The 24662-nt window shown below is 34.9% G+C and overlaps 1 protein-coding gene across 1 annotated transcript in view; it reads left to right on the forward strand.

The window, feature by feature from the left end:
• The window catches only part of DYNC2H1 (dynein cytoplasmic 2 heavy chain 1), a 380708-nt gene that overhangs the window by 181721 nt on the left and 174325 nt on the right, over window positions 1-24662 (forward strand). Inside the window, 4 exon segments of the mRNA XM_043996879.1 lie at window positions 1353-1472; window positions 2141-2275; window positions 10453-10596; window positions 14076-14165. Coding sequence (XP_043852814.1) covers window positions 1353-1472; window positions 2141-2275; window positions 10453-10596; window positions 14076-14165 — 489 coding nt within the window.

Genomic DNA, 24662 nt, shown 5'->3' on the forward strand with positions numbered 1-24662 from the left:
ATGTGTATATATATTTAGATCATAGGCTTTCAAAATATTTATATGTATATATATATATATATATATTTAGATTATAGGCTTTCAAAATATTTTTCCAACATTTTGCCAATTTATGCCTGCAGTTTTGAATTCAAATTAGACTTGCAAATGAAAAGAAAACTTTCAGTTCCATTTCAGTTTCCATCTCTATAAGCCTTGAAAGGCAATTTTAGTGAAGCTAAGATTTCCTAATTTTTCCTCTTTAGACTGACTGTATTACAGTATTCTGTTTTGTCACTAATTAGGTTTCTTGGTCAGTCCATTGGGGAATGCATTAGAGTGAGAGGAACCCTGGATTTAGAAGTCCTGGGTTTAAGTCCTCACTCTGATGTTTGTTGACGGTGTTATTTAGTCACTCTCCTTTGTATTGTCAGTGTCACAGGGATACTGTCAATTGCTAGATGACTATAGTTAACAATAACATAAGATTCTAATTTAAATATTTTTTGAATGTTAATGAATTTCCCAGGCTAAACTTTGCATATTAAATGCTCCTCTGTTAATATTTCTTTTTTTTTAAGATGGGAGGCATTTCAGTTAATAAGGTTTATCTTGTTTACTTGTTTAACTTACCTTACTTACACATGCCTTTGTTCCATTTTTTCCCCCAAATTTTACTTTGTCTGATGGCCCATGTATAAAAGACATTATGTTTTACTTCATTTTTTAAATTAAATGTTTTCTTCTATCATGTATGACTCTGAACATATTTCAAAAATAATCATTTATATTTTGTTGGTGATCTTTGTATAAGCAACATCATATATGTGTGTGTTTGCGCGTGTGCGTGGGTATGTATGTGTGTGTGTATAAAATAGAGGAAAACAACTCCCAAGTTTTACAAAATTGATTCATTAAATTACTTTTTTCTATGCCAAAGAGCTATACAAAAATCACTACAGGAGTGTTTCTGTTTAGTATTTGTGTATCAAAAGCTAAATGAAGATCTTTATAGCACTCCCATTATAGTTATTTTCCATGTCATTATCTCAATATTTGTTATCAATTTAAGAAAATCAATGTCTACCACTTTTATGATGCTATTTTACTTCATTTTAATATGTTGAGGGTAGTATCTGAAGAACTAACACTATATTGAGGATGAACTAATTAATATTTTAATAGTTCTTCTGTAGAATTAAAAAATATATTTCAACTATTCTACTATTTATTATTTCCCTTTATGTAACTCCTTTATGTATTGTGAGAAGCAAAATAGCATACTTTCAAAAATAATTTTTAATATTTGGTAAATAAAATGTTAGTCATAATAAAGGAAAACACTTGTTTTAATAAACTTTTTTTTTTTAAAGCTTTTGGCTTTAACTATTCAGCATGAGAAACCAGATCTGGAAGAGCAAAAAACTAAACTATTACAACAGGAAGAAGATAAAAAAATACAGCTAGCTAAACTTGAGGAATCACTTTTAGAGGTAAAATTCAAATACTTGACTTAAAATTTAAGTAGCTTTACCTTTTGTGGTTTTGTTTTTGCCTCTCTTTTTTGTTTGTTTTTGGTGAGGCAATTGGGGTTAAGTGACTTGCCCAAGGTCACACAGCCAGTAAGTATCAGTGTCTGAGGCCGGATTTGAACTCAGGTCCTTCTGAATCTGGGGCTGGTGCTCTATCTACTGTGCCACCTAGCTACTCCTTTTCGCTCTTTTTTGATACGATAGTAGTAATGGTGATTTTTTTTCTTTCAGTAATTTCTTTTGATATATTTTTTTGGTAAATTCAGAGTCAAGTTAAAATTAGTGATTAGTTTTTTTAGTTGATACTTAGCACTCCCATACTTACTAGGTGGTATGAGAGATTAAAAGAATTTAAGATTTGGTCCTTGACATTAAAGAACTTATAATATTATTGGAAAAACAAAATAATCTATGACACAGTTTGATGGTGGTATGAAATCAAGTTATCCAAGGGCTAAATTAGTGGTTTTAGTGTTTGATCGATATACAAACCACTTCATGAAATCGAATATAGAGGATGCTAACAGAAAATAAAATGAACTTGGTTCACAAAACCCAAGTTGAAATTTATTTTGTCATTTAAATGTGAAATCTATGTTCATGATATTTCACTTTGGCTTCTAACATAGACACTTGCTACATCTCAAGGCAATATATTGGAAAATAAAGATTTGATTGAATCTTTGAATCAGACCAAAGCAAGCAGTGCACTTATTCAAGAATCACTTCAGGAATCTCACAAACTTCAAGTTTCCCTTGATCAAGTAAGTATTTTTTTGCCTTTCCATTTTATGCAATATTTCTGAATATTTAATTGACAGGGAGTTATTTTAGCCTCATAATTGAAAGGCTGTGTCAGCAAGTTGTAGTATAGTAGCCTGGTGCTAGCTTAATAAATGTTGGGAAATTCAGCCCTGCTTTCCTAATAGACAATATAGATTAAAAAATGATGCAAGGCAGAAATATCCTAGTTTTGCTTTTAGACCAGGCAGCCTCATTTATATACTGGTTGCTTATATTCTTCAGAGACCAGTGCAGACATTGGGAAACCTGCTTTCATCAAAGATTATACATCAGCAAAAATACCTTCCCTCAACTTACCTGAACCTTTTGGTAATTTGGTAGTGACTAAAGAAATGTGTGCAGATTTGCATAAAAGATAATTTTCCCCCTATTCCTTTTATTAGTGGTGGTGATTTTAGCACTATACAGCTGCTTAAACAGCAAAAAAAAATGGTAATGTCATTTAGTGGCAGAATTATTGTACAGCCTAATATAATCCTCATTGGTTTAAGTTTGGTTTAAGTCTGATCTTATCCTTCTTTGATTTCTACAGTGGGAAATAATCTCTAGAATTCTACTAAAATTTACCATAGTGCTGGGAATGAACCTCATTTGTAAAATTATTTTTGAATTTGAGGTATAGTTATCTTTATACAACTTTTATCTCTCCAACTAGATTACAGCCTTTTTGAGGACAGGGGTTTTATCTATTTTCAGATTCTATTTTATTTCAACTTTGCAAATGTTTTGCTTATAGTAATAGGTGCTTAATAAATGGTTGTGAATTGAATTTAATACAATTCTACAGCATGAATCTAGACTTGTGAAAGAATGAGATCATGTGGATGAGTGAATGTTCCAGATTATACATTAAAAAAAGCATTAGATACTTTCCTGACAACATAGCAAACAGTTTAGCCTTTCCTTGATAACCCATGCTCATCATTACAGACCCCACTTATTTGGCAATAATGAAGACCTTAGGAATTTTTGACACATTCAGTGCAATTTACCCCCTATGCTAACTGGCACCAGATGCAATTGATTTTCTGTGTTGTTTCTGCTGTGTCTCACTCCTGCTGCTACTCACTGTTTCTGCCAGACACTTGCAACTACTTCTTCACTTCAAATTTATTAGTTACTATAAACTCAAGAGAACTGGAAGTTGTCAATGGAACCAGGACTCATTTAACTTTCACATTAGAAACCTTAATTTTATGCACAGTATCACTTAGATGTGAAGATCTGAGGGTGGTTCCATAGTAAAATGTATGGCCTTTGATAAAATTGTTCTCCCTGGTTCTCAGACTTTGTCCCCTGTATTTTCTTTGTTCTTGACTGTTGTGAATATTTGGAATTCCCAGAAGTCTGACTGCTGGCTAAGTGAAGTTCTACTATTGTTTTAGTCTTCAAAATATACTAGTACAGGTAGATATAACAATTTCCTATTTAAAAATTCTACATTTTTTACCTATTGCTCATTTTGAGTAAAACTTCAGAGACATAGCAATCCACCAAAAGCCCTACATCTTTTTCATACCAGCTTTGTCTAATGAGGCCTTCTTTCCTTTTTTTTTTTTCCTGGAGCAAAGAAGTTAAGTTGACTGCCAAGGTTCACACAGCTAGTAAGTGCCAAGCATCTGAGGCCAGATTTGAACTCAGGTCCTCCTGAATCCAGGGTCAATGCTTTATCCACTGCGCCACCTAGCTGCCCCTAATGAGGCCTTCTTGATCTTATACTTGTCAAGTCCATTTTTAAAAATTTTTATAAGGGGACAGCTAGATGGCGCAGTGGATAGAGCACCGGCCCTGGGTTCAGGAGGACCTGAGTTCAAATCCGGCCTCAGACACTTAACACTTACTAGCTGTGTGACCCTGGGCAAGTCGCTTAACCCCAATTGCCTCACTAAAAAAAAAAAAAAAAAAAAAAAAAGGAAAAAAAATTTGTATAAGATTTTACATGTTAAACTCTGTCTTATTACATCTATCCCATTGTTCTAGTTTGTCAAGATAGTTTATTATCTATCATTTATTATGTTAGTTTTCCTTCTCTGTAATGTCATCTGAAAATTTGACGAAGATGCCATCTATGCTATTATCCAAGTCATGATAGAAAAATGTTAACAATACTGAGGCAATATTTCTTTAGAGAACACTGGTCCATTTCAGGTACTAAAAACATAGGAGAGTGCATCTTTAAAATTATTTTATGAAAGATTTGACCACTTATACTTTGAGTCTGTAAGTTCTGAAAGGTTTCCTTTGTATTTGTGTATCATATATGTAATCTTAAATTTCTTTGACATATTATGCCATTGGAACACCTGTTCTAGTATCTTTAAAAGGTTTGTCATAAACAAATGTATAATGTTTTCTTGAAAATTCTTTCAATGTTGAATTTGAAGGCAGCTTTTAATACCATTCTATTGGTGGTAATTGCAAGTTAAGCTCTTAGAATAGGTAATTGTTCCAGAGGAGCTGCCTTTTACTGTATGTTCCTAATACCTTTGTCCAGTTGCATTTATATTTAGAATAAGCACTACATAAAACAGTGAAAATATAAAAAACAGCATTAATAACAACAAAAACCAACACTGAAGTAAGAACACTTTCCTGGGGCATTCAACTGGAGGCCTCTATCCCAGATGACATAGATTGAGTAATAACTACTCAGGGATCTTCCCGTGAATCAGTGTCATTGGCTACCTAGTGCTTAATTCTTCCCCTGCTGTCACTCCCTGTTTTTTTTTTTTTCCTGTCTCAGTCCTATTCCCCCAGATCCCTATCTAATTTTGCCCTCCAGAGCACCCCCATTCTATCATTAATAAACTTTTCTTTATTCTATCATACTTCTTCCATCTTCTTGCACTCACAGAAAACAGTACTTCTCTAGCTAACCCCTTCAGTGCTAACCAATTCAAGGCGGATAGGCTTGGTCCTTGCTCCTCTTAGCCACTTTCAGACTTTCCTTTATCTCAGTCATTTAGCATCCTCTCTTCATATGAGATTCAGTCCATTTAAATCAATAGTTCTTAACTTTTTTGGTGTCATAAACCTCGTTGGCAATCTGATAAAGCCTATAAATACCTTCTTAGAATAATGTTTTTAAGGGGCCAGCTAGGTGGCACAGTGGATAAAGCACTGGCCCTGGATTCGGGAGGACCTGAGTTCCAATTTGGCCTCAGACACTTGACACTTATTAGCTGTGTGACCCTGGACAAGTCACTTAACCCTCATTGCCCCCCCCAAAGGATGTTTTTAAATAATTGAAGGAAATTATTAATTTCAGTTAGAATTTTGTGAAAATAAAGATGTAATTTTTTTTTTCTCAGCCAAGTTCATGATCTCCCTGAAATCTAAGCACAAACCTGTAGATTCCAGGTCAAGGACCTCTGCTCTTGATAGATGTGCTATGCCATCCCATTCCTCGTGGAAATTATCTAATGCCCTTCCAGGTCATTCTCCCTTCTTTCTCAAGGAATTGAGTACCTGGCCTACAGTCTTCATTTCTATCCCTGATAGGCACGTCCCATAGTGGATAGAGCACTGAACTTGAATTTAAGATCTGAATGACTTTGGTCCTCCATTTCTTATCTGTAAATTGAGGGTGTTCAACCAAATAACTTCCAAGTCACCTGCTATCTCTATCCTCTGATCCATGTGCTTGTACTTGAAATCTTTGGTATACATACTGATTCCAGTTGTGTTCCCCAGATTTTCCATTCATCAACCTCTCTAATTTCCTTGGAATGTACCACTGGGCCCAAATTTATATGATCTTATCTTAAACAGCCTGTACTACTACATGGTATTGGGTATTGATTCTCTCTCATATTCCTTGTATCTATCTAGTCCATGCCTTTTAACTACAACTACTACTAACTACAATGCTCTTGCCCCATCTGTCTTGGCAAGGACTTTGCTTTCTTTTATGCTAGAAAAAATGTCTTATATGCCTCCTCTTGTTCTCTGTTATATTCTTGCAAACTGTTCTGAATCATGTCTCATTCTCTTCCCTTTGCTCCAATCTCTGAAAAAGTGGTTCTTCTCCTTGGCATAACTAACTCCTCTACTTATGGTCATCTGCCCCTGTCTCCTCTGATAGTTTATAACTGAAATGATTCTCTTATTTCCAGGCTCCTTTCCTGTTGATGACAATCAACAAGTATTTATTAAGTGCTTCTTATATTAGGCATAGTCTGGACCCTAGGGATACAAAGTACAAAGAATAAAACAGTCACTACTTTCAGGAAATTTTTATTCTAATGGGCAAGAGAAAAAATCAATATAAAATATATACAGTGTAAATGTAGAATTTATAAGTATCAATATATAAAAAGTAGTTGGATACAAGATAGCTTTAGAGGAAGGACCCTAATGGTTGGGAGAATCAGGAAGGACTTTTGGAGAAGATGGTACCTGATTTACATCTTAAAGGATAAGAGGCATTTTATGAGATGAAGGTAAAGAGAGGTTACATTCCAGTCATATGGGATGACCAGTAAGAAAAAGCAGGGAGGGAGGACAGACATAGGAGATGGAGGGCTTCAGGTGAGAAACCTTTGAAAGAAGATAGGTTTGGCTAAATTGCTAAGTGTTTCCAATAAGGCTAGAAATACAGGTTAGGGCCTGATTGTGAAGGGATTTCAAAGCTAAACAAGGGAGTTTATGTTTTATTCTGGAGACAATATGAAGGAACTAGAATTGGTTGAGTAGGGGAATGACATTGTTATAACTGTGCTTAAGGAAAATTACTTTGGCTGCTGTGTATAAGGTGCACTAAAGTGTGGATGGGCTTGAGGTAGGGAGACCAATTAGGAGGCTATTGTAATAATCCAGGCAAGAGGCATTGAACATCTGAACTAAGGCTGGGTGAGTAGAAGGAATCAGATGCCAGAGATGTTGTGAAGGTCTCCCATTGTTTTTTTTTTGTTTGTATTTTTGGTTTTTGGGGGGGTCCTCTTATTTTCTCTATATATACCCTCAGAAATGTCCCATCATTCAGTTATTTACGGATATTTCCAGATCTCTTACTCTCTATATCTATCTATCTAGTTCTTGACTCATTAGCTATAACTTCTTGTCTATAACTGCATGTTTGTCATCCCCAACGATATATCCCATAGTTATCTCAAATTCAACATTTCTATCACACAACTGATTTTCTTTCTCCCTAAAACTCCTCTCCTCCAAACTGTCCTATTTTTGTTGATGGTACAGCAATCCTTCTAGTTTCCCAGGTTGTAACCTTGCAGTCTTAATCAAGTTTTCACTCTGTCATCACTGTCTTAGGCCCCATTTCCAATTAGTTGCCAAATCTTATTGTTTTTAATCTCTATGTCTTGTCTTACATTATTCAACCTTTTCTCTGTGCTTCCTATAGCCACCACCTTGGATCCTTGGATGATTGTGACAACCTCATTAGAGGACTTGGAACATTCAAACTGTCCTTTCTGCATTGCATCTTCCACATAGATGTGAAAATAATCTTCTTAAATCAAAGTGTGAGAATATTATTACCAGAGGCCCCCTGCTGTGAGAGCATGGGTTGACCTTTCTAAGGGGACAGATAGGATAACCACACACATTTAGTTTTATCCATCACAAAAGTAACCCATGCCATTCTTGTATCTAGATCTTATCAATCCACACTCCTCAGTATGACACTTTGTACGTTTCACAATCTTGTCCATGCCTTTCTTTTTAGGATGATTGCACATCATTCCCTTTCATGTAATCTATGCCTATTTCCTTTTCTTCTTTCTTTTTTTCTTTTTTTTCTTTTTTTAGTGAGGCAATTGGGGTTAAGTGACTTGCCCAAGGTCACACAGCTAGTAAGTGTTAAGTGTCTGAGGCCGGATTTGAACTCAGGTACTCCTGAATCCAGGGCCGGTGCTCTATCCACTGCGCCACCTAGCTGCCCCTCCTTTTCTTCTTTCTCAAAGAGTTAATGCTGGATCACGGTTTTGATCTCTACGTAGAATTGGCTACTTGGCCCTTCCTCCTCCTCCTCCTGCTTCTGTGCCTTCAAACAGGATCTTCCCCCTTGCCTGTGTTGTGTATTCTCCTCTCCTTTGGACCTTAGAATTTCTAAGTTCCTCTGAGGCTTAAGCTTTATGGCTCTCTTTAGGCAATCTCTCCTGATCCCTGTGGTGCTCTTTTCTTCAAATTATCATGTACATATGTATTCGTATATGCCTGGTATTTTTAGTAGTAGGATGTAGATTATTTTATTTTATTTATCTGTGTTCCCCTATTTCCTAGAATAGTGGAGGAGGGAGGTTCTGGACCTGTTATATTATCTGTCTAGGAAACTTCTAGTATAAGATTGTTTCACACATGCAGATGGACTATTCACCTGTAATTTATAATCTTAGAAAGTTGCCTGGGCCTCAAATGACTCTATACACAGACAAAAAAATAAACCACACAACTAATATGCATCTAAAGTAGTACTTCAGCCCAAATCTACCTGAGATAAAGGCCAACCTATTAATCATTGTGCCAAATGTTTTGGGGTTGGATTGGCTTAATTTGGCTTGCATTTGGTCTGGTGCTTCAGCCAGTTCATTCAGACCATTACAGAACCATTTAAATGTATTCTTCTTTAGTTGTTATCTAGCTTTCTTTTTCATAACAATAGCATGATATGGTTTATCAAATATTTCCGCTTAAAAAAAGAGTCTTGTCTAATGCATTTTTCTGATCTCCTAGTTTAATCACTTTATTGAAAAAGGAAATGGGGTTAGTTTGGTATAGCTATCCTTTATGAAGCTTTGCTGGCTGGCTTTTTGTGATTACTTATTCCTTTTCCAGAGGTTTAGTAACATATCTTTAATAATATGTTTTAAATTTTTTGCCAGTAAAAGAAGTATGTCTCATTTTTCTACCATATAGTTTAGAAATTCTTTAGCTTGCTTTCCTTTTTACAAAAATATTTTCCCCCAATTACATGTAAAAACAATTTTTGACATTCAGCTTCCTTGGGTTCTTCAAGACTCAGCTCAGATCCCACTTTTTGTAGGGAGTATTTCTTGCTCTGCTTTGCTGCTAGTCTCTACTCTCTCATAGTGTCTCCTGTCCTTTTCATTGCCTCCTCCATTGGAATGTAAACTCCTTGAGGGCAGGGACTGCCTTTGCTTTTCTTTGTTGCCCCAGCACTTATCAGAGAGCCTAGCCCAAAGTAAGCTCCTAGTAAATACTTGTTGATTGACTAGAGACCTTTCCTTATGGGGGATTATTTGAAAGCACCAGGAGTGTTTAGTCTGGAGATAAGATTCTTGTGGAACTTTAGTGTATTCTTTTTGAAGGGCTGTATGGAAGTGCTAGACTTGTACCCATAATAGTGCAGAGAAGAAATGGAGGGCGAGTATAAGTGAAGATGTCCTAACAATTGTTATATGTCCCAATGTATGGAAGAATATAGAGCTATGCAGTGAGTTCTCCTTCACTGGGGGGTTTGCAGGCTGAGAATGGCTGGGTAAGAACTCTTTAGTGATGCTGAAGAAGGGATTTGTCTTTTGATAGAAGTTGAAATAGAAGTGCTTTGATGTTTCTCAACACTAAGATTTGGTGATTCCCCCCCTCCTCCCACCCTCTTTCCTAGCATCAGCCTCCCCATTGAAGTATGTCTTCAACTGCATCTTCATATAGCCGTGTGTTATAGTTCATTGATCTCAGAATCAGGACACATATATTTTATTTGTCTTTTTTCTCAGCTATTTCTTTGATTCTTGGCAAGCTTTTGTTGGGCACAATTTCCTCATTTTTAAAAGAAAGCATTTTTACTAGTTTATCTCTAAGGCCCCATATAATCTGAAAAATGCTATGCTTGTCTTTAGCTGAGATATATGTAATGTGAATTACATGTCAGATAGGACACTGTTAGGACACTGTAGGAATACTAAGTTGCCTCAACTGGAATTGAATTCCAGTTACATCTCAGTTACTCATTTATTTCATGGCCTTTAGTAAGTCTTTGGGCCTCAGTTTCCTTATCTATAAAGTAAAAGATTTAGATTTGATCATATGTAACCGCTTTTCATCTTCAACATTCTACAATTATGTTAAATGGTAAACACTGAGTAGCTATTTACATAGTGATCCTTAGGTGGCAGTAAAGTACTGATCTTGAGCTTTTCCCCTTTTTTATGCACAGGAAAGGGATGCCTATCTCCCTCTAGCTGAGAGCGCCAGCAAGATGTATTTTATTATTTCAGACTTGTCTAAAATTAATAACATGTACCGTTTTAGTTTGGCCTCATTCCTTCGACTTTTCCAACGAGCTCTGCAAAACAAGCAGGTATGTGGCTTAACCTCAATCCAGGGGGCTATAATGAAATCATTCTATTTGTGATGCTTACCAATATTAAGCTGCTCTGAAAACTTTCAGAGAAAAATGTAAAATTAATATTTATGTTGTCAGATTAGAGTATGTTACAAATCAAAACAATAAGTAAATGAAATTACTTTTTCCATACAGTGTATAATCCTATCAGATAGTCCAGATTCAACTAAATATAGCTCATACTAAAATATCATCATAGTCTTAATATTTTTAAAATGTTGTTTATGTTTCCAGGTATTGTGAGCAATTATAATAATTTCCTAATCAAGCAGGTCACTTAGCATTTTGTTTGTCTGAAGAAAGAATACTTAATGTTTTCATAAAAGAGTCATTTTTAAATGTCTGGTTTTCAAAGGAAGCAACAACAGTGAATTTATCATTAACTGTTCCACCACCAATATTTCTTACTGAAGTAATTTCTAAAATAGAATTTGAAATAATACACGTGAAACCAAGTGGACAAGGTTCTATTCTGTGGCTGTACCTCTAGTACACAAAGTCTGGCCTGGCACAAATGATATTTCCAGACTTTAAGCTGTATGCCCCTGGTGCCCTTCAGATTAAACTGCCATGTTTGATTGACATGATTACTAGCCTATATAATATCTCGTGGTCATCACTCCAACAGTTGCTTTCAGTTCTATGACATTTCTGTACCCAGTGTTCATTTTCCCTTGGAGACTTAAAACCATTTGAACTCATTGCTTAGTTTTTTACACTAAATTAAATTTTATATAATGAAATAGTTTAGTATTCTGCTTAAAAAGCCCCAAACAACCCTGAAATTCTTTTACAAGTATAGAATGAGACATTTAAGATTTTTAAAAATGATTGACAAAAGACTTGATCATAAAGTAGGCATGTTTTCACACTTTTTCTACTTTATTTTCTTTGCTGAGGGTCTGTGTCCTGTAGGAGGACAGGCAAAAGGGAAATACTTTATTCATTTTTGCCTTTTTCCCTACAGTATGATTCCTTGACTTTTTCTTTAGATTTATAGATAATTTTAAAAAATAAAATATTACAAAGTAAATAATGATGGTGTAGCCCATAATATCCTAGACTTGGAGTCAAGAAGATCTGAATTTGAATCCTGTATCAGTCACTCAAGTTGTTTGACCCTTGGCAAGTTACCTAAGCTTGTTAGCCTCAGTTGCCTCATCTACAGAACAGGGAGAACATTGTTTCTTACCTCACAGGATGTTGTGAGGATCAAATGAAATGATATATCTAAATATCTTTGAAAACCTTAGAGTGCTATATAAATGTGAGTTATTTTTATTAAAAATTTAAAACTTTGCCCAGTTAATATAATCCTATTTTGTTGATGTAGGACAACAAGAAGTCTCTGAGAGCTAGGTGCTTCATGGTATTTGCATTTTCCTAGTGATATGTGAGCAAGGAAATAAATTTCAGTTTCTAACCAAACTAAGTAAAAACTGTTCTCGTATGTTATTCTCATTTGTAATGTTTTTTACCTCTTGAGCTAGGTTTACCATAGTAACTCTAATTGCATGATCATTAGATAAATTAGCTCTTAGGTACCATTAAATATACTATTTTCTTGTGCTTTTAATGTTGTTTATTACTAAAATTATCAAGAGTAAAAAACTTATACTTTTGTTTCTTCCAAAATCCACACTGGATCATACAGACATTGGACTCTTTCTTAGCTTTATTTGTTTTTATTTATTTATTTAATTTTTTTTGTGGGGGCAGTGAGGGTTAAGTGACTTGCCCAAGGTCACACAGCTAGTAAGTGTCAAGTGTCTGAGGCTGGATTTGAACTCAGGTCCTCCTGAATGCAGGGCTGGTGCTCTATCCACTGCGCCACCTAGCTGCCCTGCTTTATTTGGTTATTTTCAACAGTGTAGTATAGTTGTGGTCTAAATTAAGAAAAATGAAAAATAGTATTAACATCTGAATTGTAGCTGGCTAACTCAGAATGTTGCTATCAATACCACAATCACAGGTTCTATCCCCTTGGTGGGGCCAAGTCTAATCTTTTTGAGGTCTAGAGATTTGTTACAGTCTATTAAAGTTACATTTAAAATAATATTAAATATATGTTTTTTAAATGGGCTGGTTTTTGAGAGACAGGTGCTATAGTACATCTGAAACTTTCTAAGCTTAAAGCATTTATATGTCCTATTTTTGCTTTGCTTTTCTTTTATCAGAATTCAAATAATATTAATCAAGTCTTTTTTTGTATTATTAGTAAATAAGGATGCATATTTACCTTGAACCTAGTAGTAAAGAATCTGCCTGAACCATTGGTTTTTCATCTCTTTTTGCATTATAGGCAGTAGACAGTGATATGACCGTATAATGTTGGGTCATGCTATGGTAAATTAGCAGCATACTTCTGGCTCCTCTCCTTGATGACAGGGAGAGAGTTAGATAGAGTGCAATTTGAACCCTTGGCCTGCATGAATCTAATTTAGCTATTCCAGAAGCTTTATGAAAGCAGAACTTGTAAAATACTTGGTTTATCCTATTGTTTATAATTTGTAATAAGATATTTATAAAATATTTATAGACTGTCTTCATTTTAATACTTTAGATGAAGGCTAGAGGTTTTAATTCAAAGTAATCAAAACATTGCATCTAAGGTATGAATAGAGTCACAAGTATCCTTGAATATTGTCTCCAGTCTTGGACTTTTACTTTCACTGCTACTGAAGATACTAAGATTTTTATAATATATCTAATTAAAGTGTCATTCAAACTTCAAACTATGCAGATATTATTTGTAGCACCAGTTGGAATGGAAATAGTTTTGTGTAGACTGTGCTACTATGACCCAACTTTAAAATACTTATGCTTTTTTCCTTATTATTTAATTGAAAGTTCTTTATAATACAAATTTAGAGTTATTGAAAAATGGCATGACATAATGATATTAACAATGACACAATTATGTAGTACTTTACTCTTGCAATAAAGTTAAACTATTCCTTTAAAAAATATTGTTTTTATTTATTTATTTATTTATTGCAGGGCAATGAGGATTAAGTGACTTTCTCAGGGTCACACAGCTAGTAAGTGTCAAGTACCTGAGGCCAGATTTAACTCAGGTACTCCTGAATCCAGGGCCGGTGCTTTATCCACTGAGCCACCTAGATGCCCCCCAAAATGTTATTCTTAAGGATAAAAACAGATGTTTGCAGAAGACTATAGGCATTATTGTCCAGGAAGAAAATGTAGACGTAGATGCAGTTCCCTCAATTTGAGCAAAGTTCTTTCTACCAGAGTTACTTCTTTTGATAGACTGGTGTGGGAGATAGTAAATTCTTTTGATGGCTAGAGACAGAGGAAGCAAATTCTAGGAAGTCTTGAATTGAAAGGAATAAGCTATTGGGGAATTTTTTTTGATGTATTGGAATGCCTATCAACTTCATGATACTTTTGACTTCTCCATTTGCTATACACAGGATTCTGAAAGCACTGAACAGAGAATCCAGTCTCTTGTTAGTTCATTAAAGCATATGGTATATGAATATGTGTGCCGTTGTCTGTTTAAGGTAAGAATTATGATCACGATTTGCAAATATCATTTCACAGATGGAAGTATTTTGTTTAAAAATATAATATACTTTTGTTGCTATTTAGTAGAAATTGTTTAACTAGTTCTTTAGAATTTCAATGGGAAAACTCTAGATAAGGACATATTTGGTATCTCTCCAAACAAATCTTCACTCTGATGATCAGCATGGGTATTCTATAAAGTTGTCTGATGGTATTTACTATTCCTGCTCTTTGCTGGGGTCGGAGGGGGCGGGAATTAATCAAAAAAGTATATATTCAGTGCCTACTCTGTGTACAGGGCACTCTTTGGCTCATAGGGCTTTGACAAATACTTATGTGCTTGTAAATCACTGCTTTTTCACTTATGTCTCAGAAGGTATATGGTCTAGAGTAACATAAATCAATTCTTTATTTTTGTTTGAAATTTTGATGATGCTCCCATGTCTCCAGTATAGCAGATGATGGATTTTTGCCCTGTATACTTGCATCATCATTTTTATGGAGGGCATTAAGACAAATTTCTTTAGTGGATTAATGACTGTTCCTAGAGCCAGCAAGATATGGGTTCAAATTATACCTCTAACATATAGCAACTCTTGGTGCAATCTGAGATGATAAATTATAGACTACTTGCTGACCTGTGCTCTTGGAAGGAATTCATAGGTCTAGACAAAAAAAAAATGGAGTTTATTATGAAACAACATATTGAAAATATTGCATGATTTTTTTCTTTTCACTTGTGGGAGTGAGTGCTAGCACATGCATCATAAATTATCTTGCACTGGAAGGCCTAAATTACAGAATTAAGATAAAAGTGGACTCTGACATTCCATGCTAATGTACACTGTTTATGCTATCTTAAAAACAGCAGAAAATGGAAACCTCAAAAGTAGTTTGCTGCTAATATACATATTGTGTAAAAAAAGTCTAATTTGGTTTTGTTAAAACCCTCAATGTTAACTTTTCTACAGTGAACATTTCTTAACTGATTTAATAAAGATGTTAATTTTGGGAAAAAAGAAAAGAAAATATTGCATGCACAAAAACCCTGATATGAAGAGCTTCCTAGAAGGGCCTGAATTTCCTAATTTTTGAAAAGATTGAGAGAACACAAAATTAAGGCTCCCATGAGAAGAAATGTGTGCTCTAGTTTATGTTTTATATATAATGTTTAGAAAAAAAACGGTCTTTTAAAGATAGCAGGAAAGAATAAATTCTTAAGTGATGATGCATGTTGAATTTCAATTTTTCTAATAAAGCCTAAAAATTCTTTTATTTTGCTATTTTATGATAAATAAATAAGATGACCCTGTTTATGATATTTTATAGTGTTTGAAATAGATTTTTATTATCTATAACTTTTATTCTAATGTTATTCAAGATTCCTTAGTTTAAATATAGTTTTATGGTCTAGTGAATATTATTGAAAAAACTTTGTTATATTTCATTCATGTTTTTATTTCAGTACAACTTTTCCCTAGTCAGTGACCTATAAAGGTGAAATATTTAACTTTAAAAGGAATTGTCAGCAAAGAGAAACAAAACCTTCATAAAACAAATTTGAACCTTTGATGCTTTCTCACTCAATTTTTACAGTTGGCAAAAAAGGTATATCTCCTTGCCAGAGGGGAGAGTAGCAGGGTAATAAAACATAAACTTCTCTAAAAATGAAACTACTCTCAAAATATTTTTTCATGTTACTGTCATGGTCCACTACATACCATGAAGTCCAGTCATAAATCCCAATATAAATAGCAAATTCCACAGCTCTGTGAAGACCTTGTGATAGAACAGTGTCATCAACAGTGAGTGACTTGACAAAAGCATTGCAAGAATTAACCATCCACTTTGAGCAAGATAAGAAATCTATGACATCTTTTAAGTTGCCATGAAAAGTTTGAAAAAGGAAGTTAACAATACTGGGAGTACTGACGGAAAGCAATTTATATGCATAGTTCCTGGTAGAACTGATAAAGGCAAAAAACTATTCCTCTTCATTCATTTTAGCAAATTGTTATTGATCCCTTGCTATGTCTGAAACACTATGGTAGGTATTTTGTAGGTCACCCACAGAGGAGAATCTGCATCTCAGATACCGGTGGAGCCCTAACCATTATGGGGGAAATAATAGAATAATTCCATGCAAAGTGTTCTGAAGGATTCATTTCATCCCTTTTCCTCAACTACCACCCATCTCCCTGATTAAAGGAGATGAACACAGACATCTTTATTACTGATATAAATGATTCATAACCCTTACAATTATGAGTTTCTTACTGATATCTAACCTAAATATTTGTATCTTGGTTAAAGTCCACATATTTTCTTATCACTTTATTTAATAAGAGAATTTAAATCTTTTATAATATGTAACATCATGGTTTATAATTAGGAGGAGGTAGAATAAGTATTCACTAGCCATTTTCACACCATAATAAAAATATGATGATAAATAATATCATTTCAGAAGAATAGATATCTATCATCTGGGTGGCTTGAGAGGGTTAAATTAAAGTGGGCTTTTTTCATTAGAAGACAATTGGAGAGGATTGACCATTTTATAATTTGTTTTTGTATTTCTGAAATACGTTTTGGTTATTTTTTGTTTTTGTTTAACTTGAATAAATTTTTTCTTCTTTAAAATTAAGGATTATTAAGGAAATGTTGTGGCTTAGAACATCCAAGCCATGTGTATAATTGTAAAATTCATTTTTCAGTATTAACAACATTAAAGTATGCACCATGTTTTCAGTAAACAGTAGTTCTTCTCTCAATAGAAAATCAGAAAGCACATTAATCATCAAGTAACAAGCTACATTGCTCAAGATTCGGCACACTGACCTCAACTACAATGAAACTGATCCCATATTTTAGTGAAAGCTTTTTGGGCTTTCAGCAATCAGCATAATATTAAACTGCATGCCAGGATTTGTTTCATGCTGCAGAGTTTTGCTGTTGTGTCAGTGAAGGCAATATGACAACAATAGACATCTGAAAATAGAGAGAAACTAGGATTGTTGGCTGTTAGTATGCATGTCACATTGAACTGCAAGTGAGTTGACCTGGCACAGAAAAAATGATTGACTTGTTTTGTAACAGTAAATTTGGGCTTTTTAATAAACTAAACAAAATAGAGCAAGCTGTCTAACAGTTTTTACAAAAACATTGACATGTCATTTCCTTTCATTCAAATAACAACCTAAATAATTGTAGACATTTATAAGATAGGTGGCAGATTTAGTTTTACCCAAAACAAAAACAAAAGTATATTATTATATTGTATATAACACCCTTCTATCCTATTTTAATGTTCAGACACAGTAATAGTAAGAAATGTAACAATCTTAATTACCATCAGTGACAACAAGAGAGTCTGGGATAGGAATTAGTTTATAGAAAATAGTTTCAATAGGAAATATCTTCTAGAATGACCTTATATTTCTTACATTCTGTTCCCCACAGAATCTGAAAGTGGAATAACTACCTTACAGGACCCAAAAGTACTGTAATAATAATAATAAAAGTAGAAAGAATATCTTGTAATCATGAAAAATCTCTCATGATACAATTCCAAAAAAGCAAGATAGTCTGTGCCCTTAATGTGCTTCTGTTCTAATAGGAGAAGGCAACATATGTTGGAGAGTAGTTTCTAAGAGGGTCTTTTAGGTTTGGAAAGTCATATAGGTATAGAAAACAGAGTCCTAGGGCCAATAACTCACAATAACATATTCTTTCCAGCCTTGTTAGTGTTGATTTGATAACTGTTCTTAAAGTAGAAATTGAAATCGGGAAGGGAAACCAATTAGGTGTACTCATTGATAACTCCTAGAACCACACAAATGTCATTATTCAAACTGCTATAGTATGTGGAAAGTAAGATGGAATGTGGGAGGAACAGTATAAGAAGAAGATGACCAGAATGCAGTATTGTAAGGCTGGCCAGATATGGTGTGTTCTAACCAAAAAGGAATAGCAAAGGAGCTGAAGTACTCAGAGGGAGAAGGTGGATTGACAACATCGAACTAAGGGGGTCAGAATACCTCCTACTTTGTTTACTACTGAGTTAGGAAATTTGAAAGGATTTCCTTTTAGAAAAACTATCTGTTCAAATTTATAAGGTTGTTCTACACCCTATAGAAGTTTGAATGATGACATTTCTGTAGGTTCTTGGGGTTATCAGTGAGTAGACTTGATTGGTTTCTCTTCTCCATTTCAATTCCTACATGTATGAATTAGGGCCACATATTATAGCAGGCCAACTGATGATATTTGTGTGAGTTCTAGGAGTTATCAGTTCATAAGTTTCCCTTCTTCCTTTCAGAGACATCTCCCGATGAGTGATTATATGGTAATTCATTGTTCTCACCAGGGAAGGGAAATAGGAAAACCCCATACGCAAAAATCATAAGTGCAAATGAGATGTATTCAAGTATATTATATACAGCCAACCAAGGCTTCAAGAGCAATAAAGGCAGGAACAGGGATCTGTGGTTCTATAAATTGACATCCACATGAAAATGATGGTGGTGTAGTTTCTAAGATGGCTTATCAGGTTTTCCCTTTTGTACAAGAAAAGTTCTACTTCTGATGTGTGTTGGGAATGCCTCTTGAGTTTTCTGAGGCTCCAGAGCAGTGACTGTTAACAAAGCAGAATGTTATGTTATCTCTGCTCCCAGATCATGATTTGAGATCTTTGAGCCTTGTAACTAGTTGATTGGGTAAAGGAGGACTAGAAGGAATATAGTAGGCAGTCATTCCATGTGTTCTAGGCTGGGCCAGACTGAGGCCAGGCCCCTGGTGGTATGTTTGATATTCATATCAAATGAGAAAGTTGCAGGTCATTCAGAAATTAATAAAAATAGACTGACTTAGTCATAGCAGGAGAGGGATACAAAACAAGGATAGACATTGAGGACATTATGGGTTGATTCACCTGAATGAAGCTCTTCTGCCTCTGAATTGTCCAACATAGCACACACCAGCCAAGCATCAGAGCACATCTGGAGTTACTTATAACTGTTTTGTACCTCAGATGACCAGAAACAGGTATCAACAGCGTGAGCCAAATTAAATCCTGAGGCTAGTTCAGTACAGCAAAAACTAGCCTAACGTTTATAGAGGTGGTGGTGGTAAGATACTGTTTTCACTACACCATGGATGCTGTCTCATCTATGTCCCCCTAGAGACACAGGAGCCTTATTTTCCTCTCTATGGTTGGGCCTCTCAGGAATTCTCCCCCTAAGCCAATGGCCAGGGGCCCAGACAAGAACATAAAGTGCCCAAGTTTGTTTGTAGCCTGAAATTCTGATTTAACTCAAAATTCCCGTGCCAGTCTCAAGCCTCTAAAGCATATAGTAGGTGTAGTAAACAGGTTAACAGCCACTCAATCCCTTTTATTCAGTACCTCATATAGTGTAGGGCTTGATCTGTGAGACAGAGCAGCAAGCAATTTTCCAGGTCTAGTATAGACTATAAAACACATACCCTTTATTAATCTAGATTGTGGATTTTTCTTTTCAAAATGTTTATTCTTGCATTTTATTTGAAACCCCCATAAGTTCTATGTAAAATATCTTTCAGGTTAGAAGCATAATATTAGGATATTAATATTCATTTTGGAGGCTTGGCAACTCCAAAACCTGTAGTACTAAACCTGAGCTATTAAAATGTCTGGAAGTTACTGCTAAGAATGAAGGTTGGAAAATATAAATCAGGAGTAGCTAACAGAGAAAAATGAGTGAATTTAATTTCTCTTTTGTCGTAACAAATACAAGATTAAACTTTAGTTTTGTATATTTCTATAGCAGGTAAATTTAATTTTGCTTACAAAAATCTTCAAGAAAACAAAGTAAAGTAAATTTTATGATAGAAATATAGTTCCAGTGATTTTAGAAGGTTCTTAAATTTCTTATTTTGACATTTACTGTATGGAACACAGTGTAACATACTTGGTAATTGAGGTGTTTAGGTATGAAACCTAGTGACTCTAGATAATTCTGTTATATGGTTTCATGTTTCTTAAGTTCTTATTGAATATTTTAATTGGAGTAATGGAGAGTAAGGAATTGAATTATTTCTCTCTACTCTCCTATAATGAATAAGTTTCAGGGTGTTGATGTTATTTCATTTTATAATGATCATCCTTAAGTTAAATCTATCAATAAATCAGTATGGCAAACTCCAAAATGATTTTATCCAATCACATTTATACTTATGTTTTAGTATCATTTATGCTTAGAATTTAAGTATAAGGAGATTACTGAATACTATAGAAAAACAAATGAATTCTGTGGATATATTCCTCCTTCTGTAAGTAGTGATGACTATAACCTTGCAGAGTAGGTTGAAGGGATAATATGCTGGAAATTCCATACAGTGTCTAGATTTGGAGTCTTTAAAAGCAATGAAAGCAAAGTTAAGGAATTGGTTCATCTATCTCTGAATATTTGTTTCTTTATTTTGAAGTAAATGGAAAGGAAAACAAAGTTATTGTGTACCATTTAAAATTTTCATATTGTTAATTGAACATACTTTTGATATGCTAATTATTTTTAAGATGTTCAATGGATTTATTGGCTACTTTGTTTTTCTTCCCTACAAAATTACTAGAAGAGTAAAATATTGATGAGAAAGGAGATGATTTTAGTTTATTAAATAAAGATTATATAGAGTGGTAAGGAAAGCACAGGAATCATAGTATTAAATTTTTATTGTTAAGATGGTGATGGCTACTGATTATAAACAAAAATAACTTAATGGTATTTAAAGGACTTTAGAGATCATTTTCTTTCACTTTACAAATATTGAACCTGAGGCTTAATGTGGAGGTAAATGTTTGCATCCATGGCCATGTAACTAGTAAGTGGCCAAGACAGGATTTTAGACAGATCCTCTGACTCCAGATGTGTTGCTTTTTTTATTAAATTACCTCGTGTCACTACAATAACAGATAATGTATCCATGGAATATCTAATATAACTAGTTTGCCTATAGCACAGAATGTGATTTCAGATGGTATCTAATGATTTCCTAGCTGTTTCATACTGGGAAAATTTATAACATCATGGTGGATTTATCTCAGGCATCACCAGGTGGATAGGAATATTTTCCATTGCTTCCTGGGCCATATTATTTGTTGTTCCTTCTAAGCTTACTGGGAAACTTAAGTTGAAACATGGTAGTACACAGAATTTTATAACAACTACATTTAATGCATAAAGTGTATTCTGAGTACTTAGTTATATTTAACATATTTCATTTATTCTCATTGTATCTGTATAAATGGGAACAGCTGATATTCTATTAATTTTAACCATCTGAATATTTATCAAGTATTAAAGAAAGGAAATACCCAAAGTACCTTAAGAAAATAGTACTTTATTCATCACTCTGAACAACACAACTCTGGACTTTTCCTTGATTGGAGCTCCAGTACACTGCTGTTTGCCTATCTACCATTAGCTCGCTGTCAGGCCCTGTGGGTTCAGAGCAACATAATTTCAGGCTTCTCCTTGGTCTGAGATACTTACTCTGATTCAGCTGTAGACTTCAGAGTAAGCTCTGGGCTGGATGTGAGAGCTTGTTTCACTCCTGGGGTCAGAGCTATGTAGCTACTTCATGCTTCTGTTCCTATTCCTTGCCTAATACATGGCTTCAGTCCGAAATCCTCACCTTTCCCTGATATGCCACTTCTTCTTTTTTTTTTTTTTTTTGATATGCCACTTCTAAGCACAGGTCCCCTTCTCAGTCTATGTGCCATCTGTACCCCAGCTTTGTGATATGAACTACAGTGTTGTTAGTGGGTAGCAACTATTTTTGCCCTTTTCGTGGCATCAGCTCCCTGTCTGCTGGATCTGGGATATTCGTGCACAGAATCAGTTTGTGCACTCAAAGAGTTTGCCTTGTCATTTCCCTAGACCCTGACCTTTGTTTTCACACGTGAATCTGAAGATTTTACCTTGGATTTCCCAGTTAGGATTTTATGGGGTACATTTTCTAGATCTTAGTAGTTGTGGAGAGGAGCTGACTTGACAGAAGGTTAGGCAGCGATCTAGTTCTAGTGTAGACACAAATTTTGTTTTCTTGACCTCAATAATACCTTAAACATTGTGAGATCCTTGATAAGGAATGGAATTTCATCCTAATATAGCTACTACCTAGGTGAATTTTAGGAAAGTGCTGAGAACTTTCCTCCATGCTTCACTGAAAAAAAAAAATTTGAAGCCATTTGCAAGAGCTCTTTCTTCTTCTTCCCTTCTCATCTCACATCTCCTAGATGCCTTCTAGCACTATTTCCTCCTTTACCCTTGTCTCTCATAAAAGAAGTGTCCCATCTCCTTTTCCTCTTCATAAACAAGTGATTTTATTCAATGTCATCTTCTCTCCTTTATCCTCGACTCCTGCTAATCTTAAATCTTTCCCTTTCACTTGGCTGTTTCCTTATTGCTTTTAAAACACTCCCATATCTCCCCTATTCTTAAACCAAACAAAACAAAGCAAACCCTATCCATTAATCTTAGTTTCCTATAGTCTTATACTTCTCTTCATGTCAAAAGTCAGACTGAGAAAAGACAGCTTTGGTTTTTACTTCCTCTCTTCTCACTCTCTTTTATACTCTCTGCAGTTTGATATCCAGCCTCATCATTCAACTGAGACGGTTTTATCCAAAATAACCAGTGACCTTTAATCACCAAAATGTAATAGCCTTTTTTCTTAATCCTCATATATCTATCTATCTATCTATCTATCTATCTATCTATCTATCTACTATCTATCTATCTATCTAAATTTTTTTTTTACTTTAGCCTTTATCATTGTCGGTTACCTCTTTTGGATACCCTATTTTCTCTAAGTTTTTTGTTTGTTTTATTTGGTTTTATGTGCATGGGTAACTTTTCTTTATCATGGTTCTCCTACCAATCTGAATACTTCTTTTTAGTCTAGTCTGCTGGATCATCATCCAGATCACATCTGCTAACTATGGATGATCCCCAAAGTTGTGACCTGGGCCCTTTACCCTCTATACAATTTTGATTAATTATTTTCTCAGCTCCTATGGATTCAATTATCATCTCTGTAGAACTGATTATTTATCCACCTCTAATCTTTCTCCTAACTTCCAGGTAGATATGCAACATGTTCAAAACTAAACTCCTACTTCTGAACTTCCCTATTACTCTCAAGTGAACCACCATCCTCCCAGTTACCCAGGCTTTTAATTTAGGTGTTATTCTTGACTTTTCATTCCCACTCTCACCTCCCATAGCCAATTAGTTTCCAAGTGCTATTGATTCTACCTGCAATATCTCTCATCTGTGTGCCCTTCTGTCCTCAGATGTATCCATCACCCTGGTGCAGACCCTTGTCACCTCACAGGTGACATAGCCTGCTGGTTGGTCTTCCTGCCTTAAGTCTCTTCCCAAAGTGTTAGTGCTAACCAAGACTTAGGAAAGATTTCATAGAGAGGTGTTACTTTATCCTTGAAGGAACTTAAGAATTATTAGATGTAAAGGTGAGGAGAAAGTAATTGCTAGGCACTAGAAATAGCCTATGTAAAGGCATAGAGATGGGAGATTGAATAGCAAGTTGGGGGAACATGAAGTAGATCAGTAGGGCCAGAAAGTAAAGTCATAAATAGGAGTAATGTTCAATAAAGAATGGAAAAGTGGGGTAGAGTCAGATCGTGAAAGGTTTCAAATGCCAAATTTATGAATCCTAGGGATAATAGAGATATGACAAACTTTTTTGTGCAGAATAATGACTTGGCCAGACTCTGCTTTTGTAATGTTTGAGATTTTAACACAATGATAAATGGAGGCAGATCTTTGAGCAAGATAATATCAGCAAGGGCATACTACCTGTCAATAAATGGGTCAATGGCTTGCTTCCGTTTATGCCAAAGACCATGAGAAAAAGAGCAGTTCCTCTTATGTAGGTTTTGGGGTGTACAGAACAAAGAATAGAGCAGGGTAGAGGACACCATGGGATTAAGGGCAACATTATTGGTTACAGAGCCGAGGCACAGGGAAAATGATTGGTTGGAAGTTTGGTAATAGGGGACAGCAACACTCTCTTTCCCATTCTTCTCTTATCAGACTAAGAAGTGCTCATTGTCTGAGTGCAGGTAAAAGAGAGTGGCCCATACTTTTGGACAGCAAACTAGACAACTTTGAAGGATAGCTTGGTGGAGTAAAGATATCAGGCCCAAACTTCCTTTGTGCTTCCATGCATTCTCCATGGTCAGTTAAATTTACTGAGGTAGGAGAACTGAATTTTTAAACTTAACCAATTATAGGTCAGCTGAACTCCAAACAAAGTTCGGAGATGAAAAGCAGTTACAAGACAAAAGTCGTTATAGGACAAAATCAATTAATTGCAAATAGGATCAATAAGAAAATAATATAGGATCAGTCTTGATCTTCTCACTTTAGTAACATTACTTTGGCAACTGTGTAGAAGATTTAATGAAGAAATAAGAGACCAGAATGAATAGC

The sequence above is a fragment of the Dromiciops gliroides genome, chromosome 3 (genome assembly GCF_019393635.1).
Source record: "Dromiciops gliroides isolate mDroGli1 chromosome 3, mDroGli1.pri, whole genome shotgun sequence".
NCBI lineage: Eukaryota > Metazoa > Chordata > Mammalia > Microbiotheria > Microbiotheriidae > Dromiciops > Dromiciops gliroides.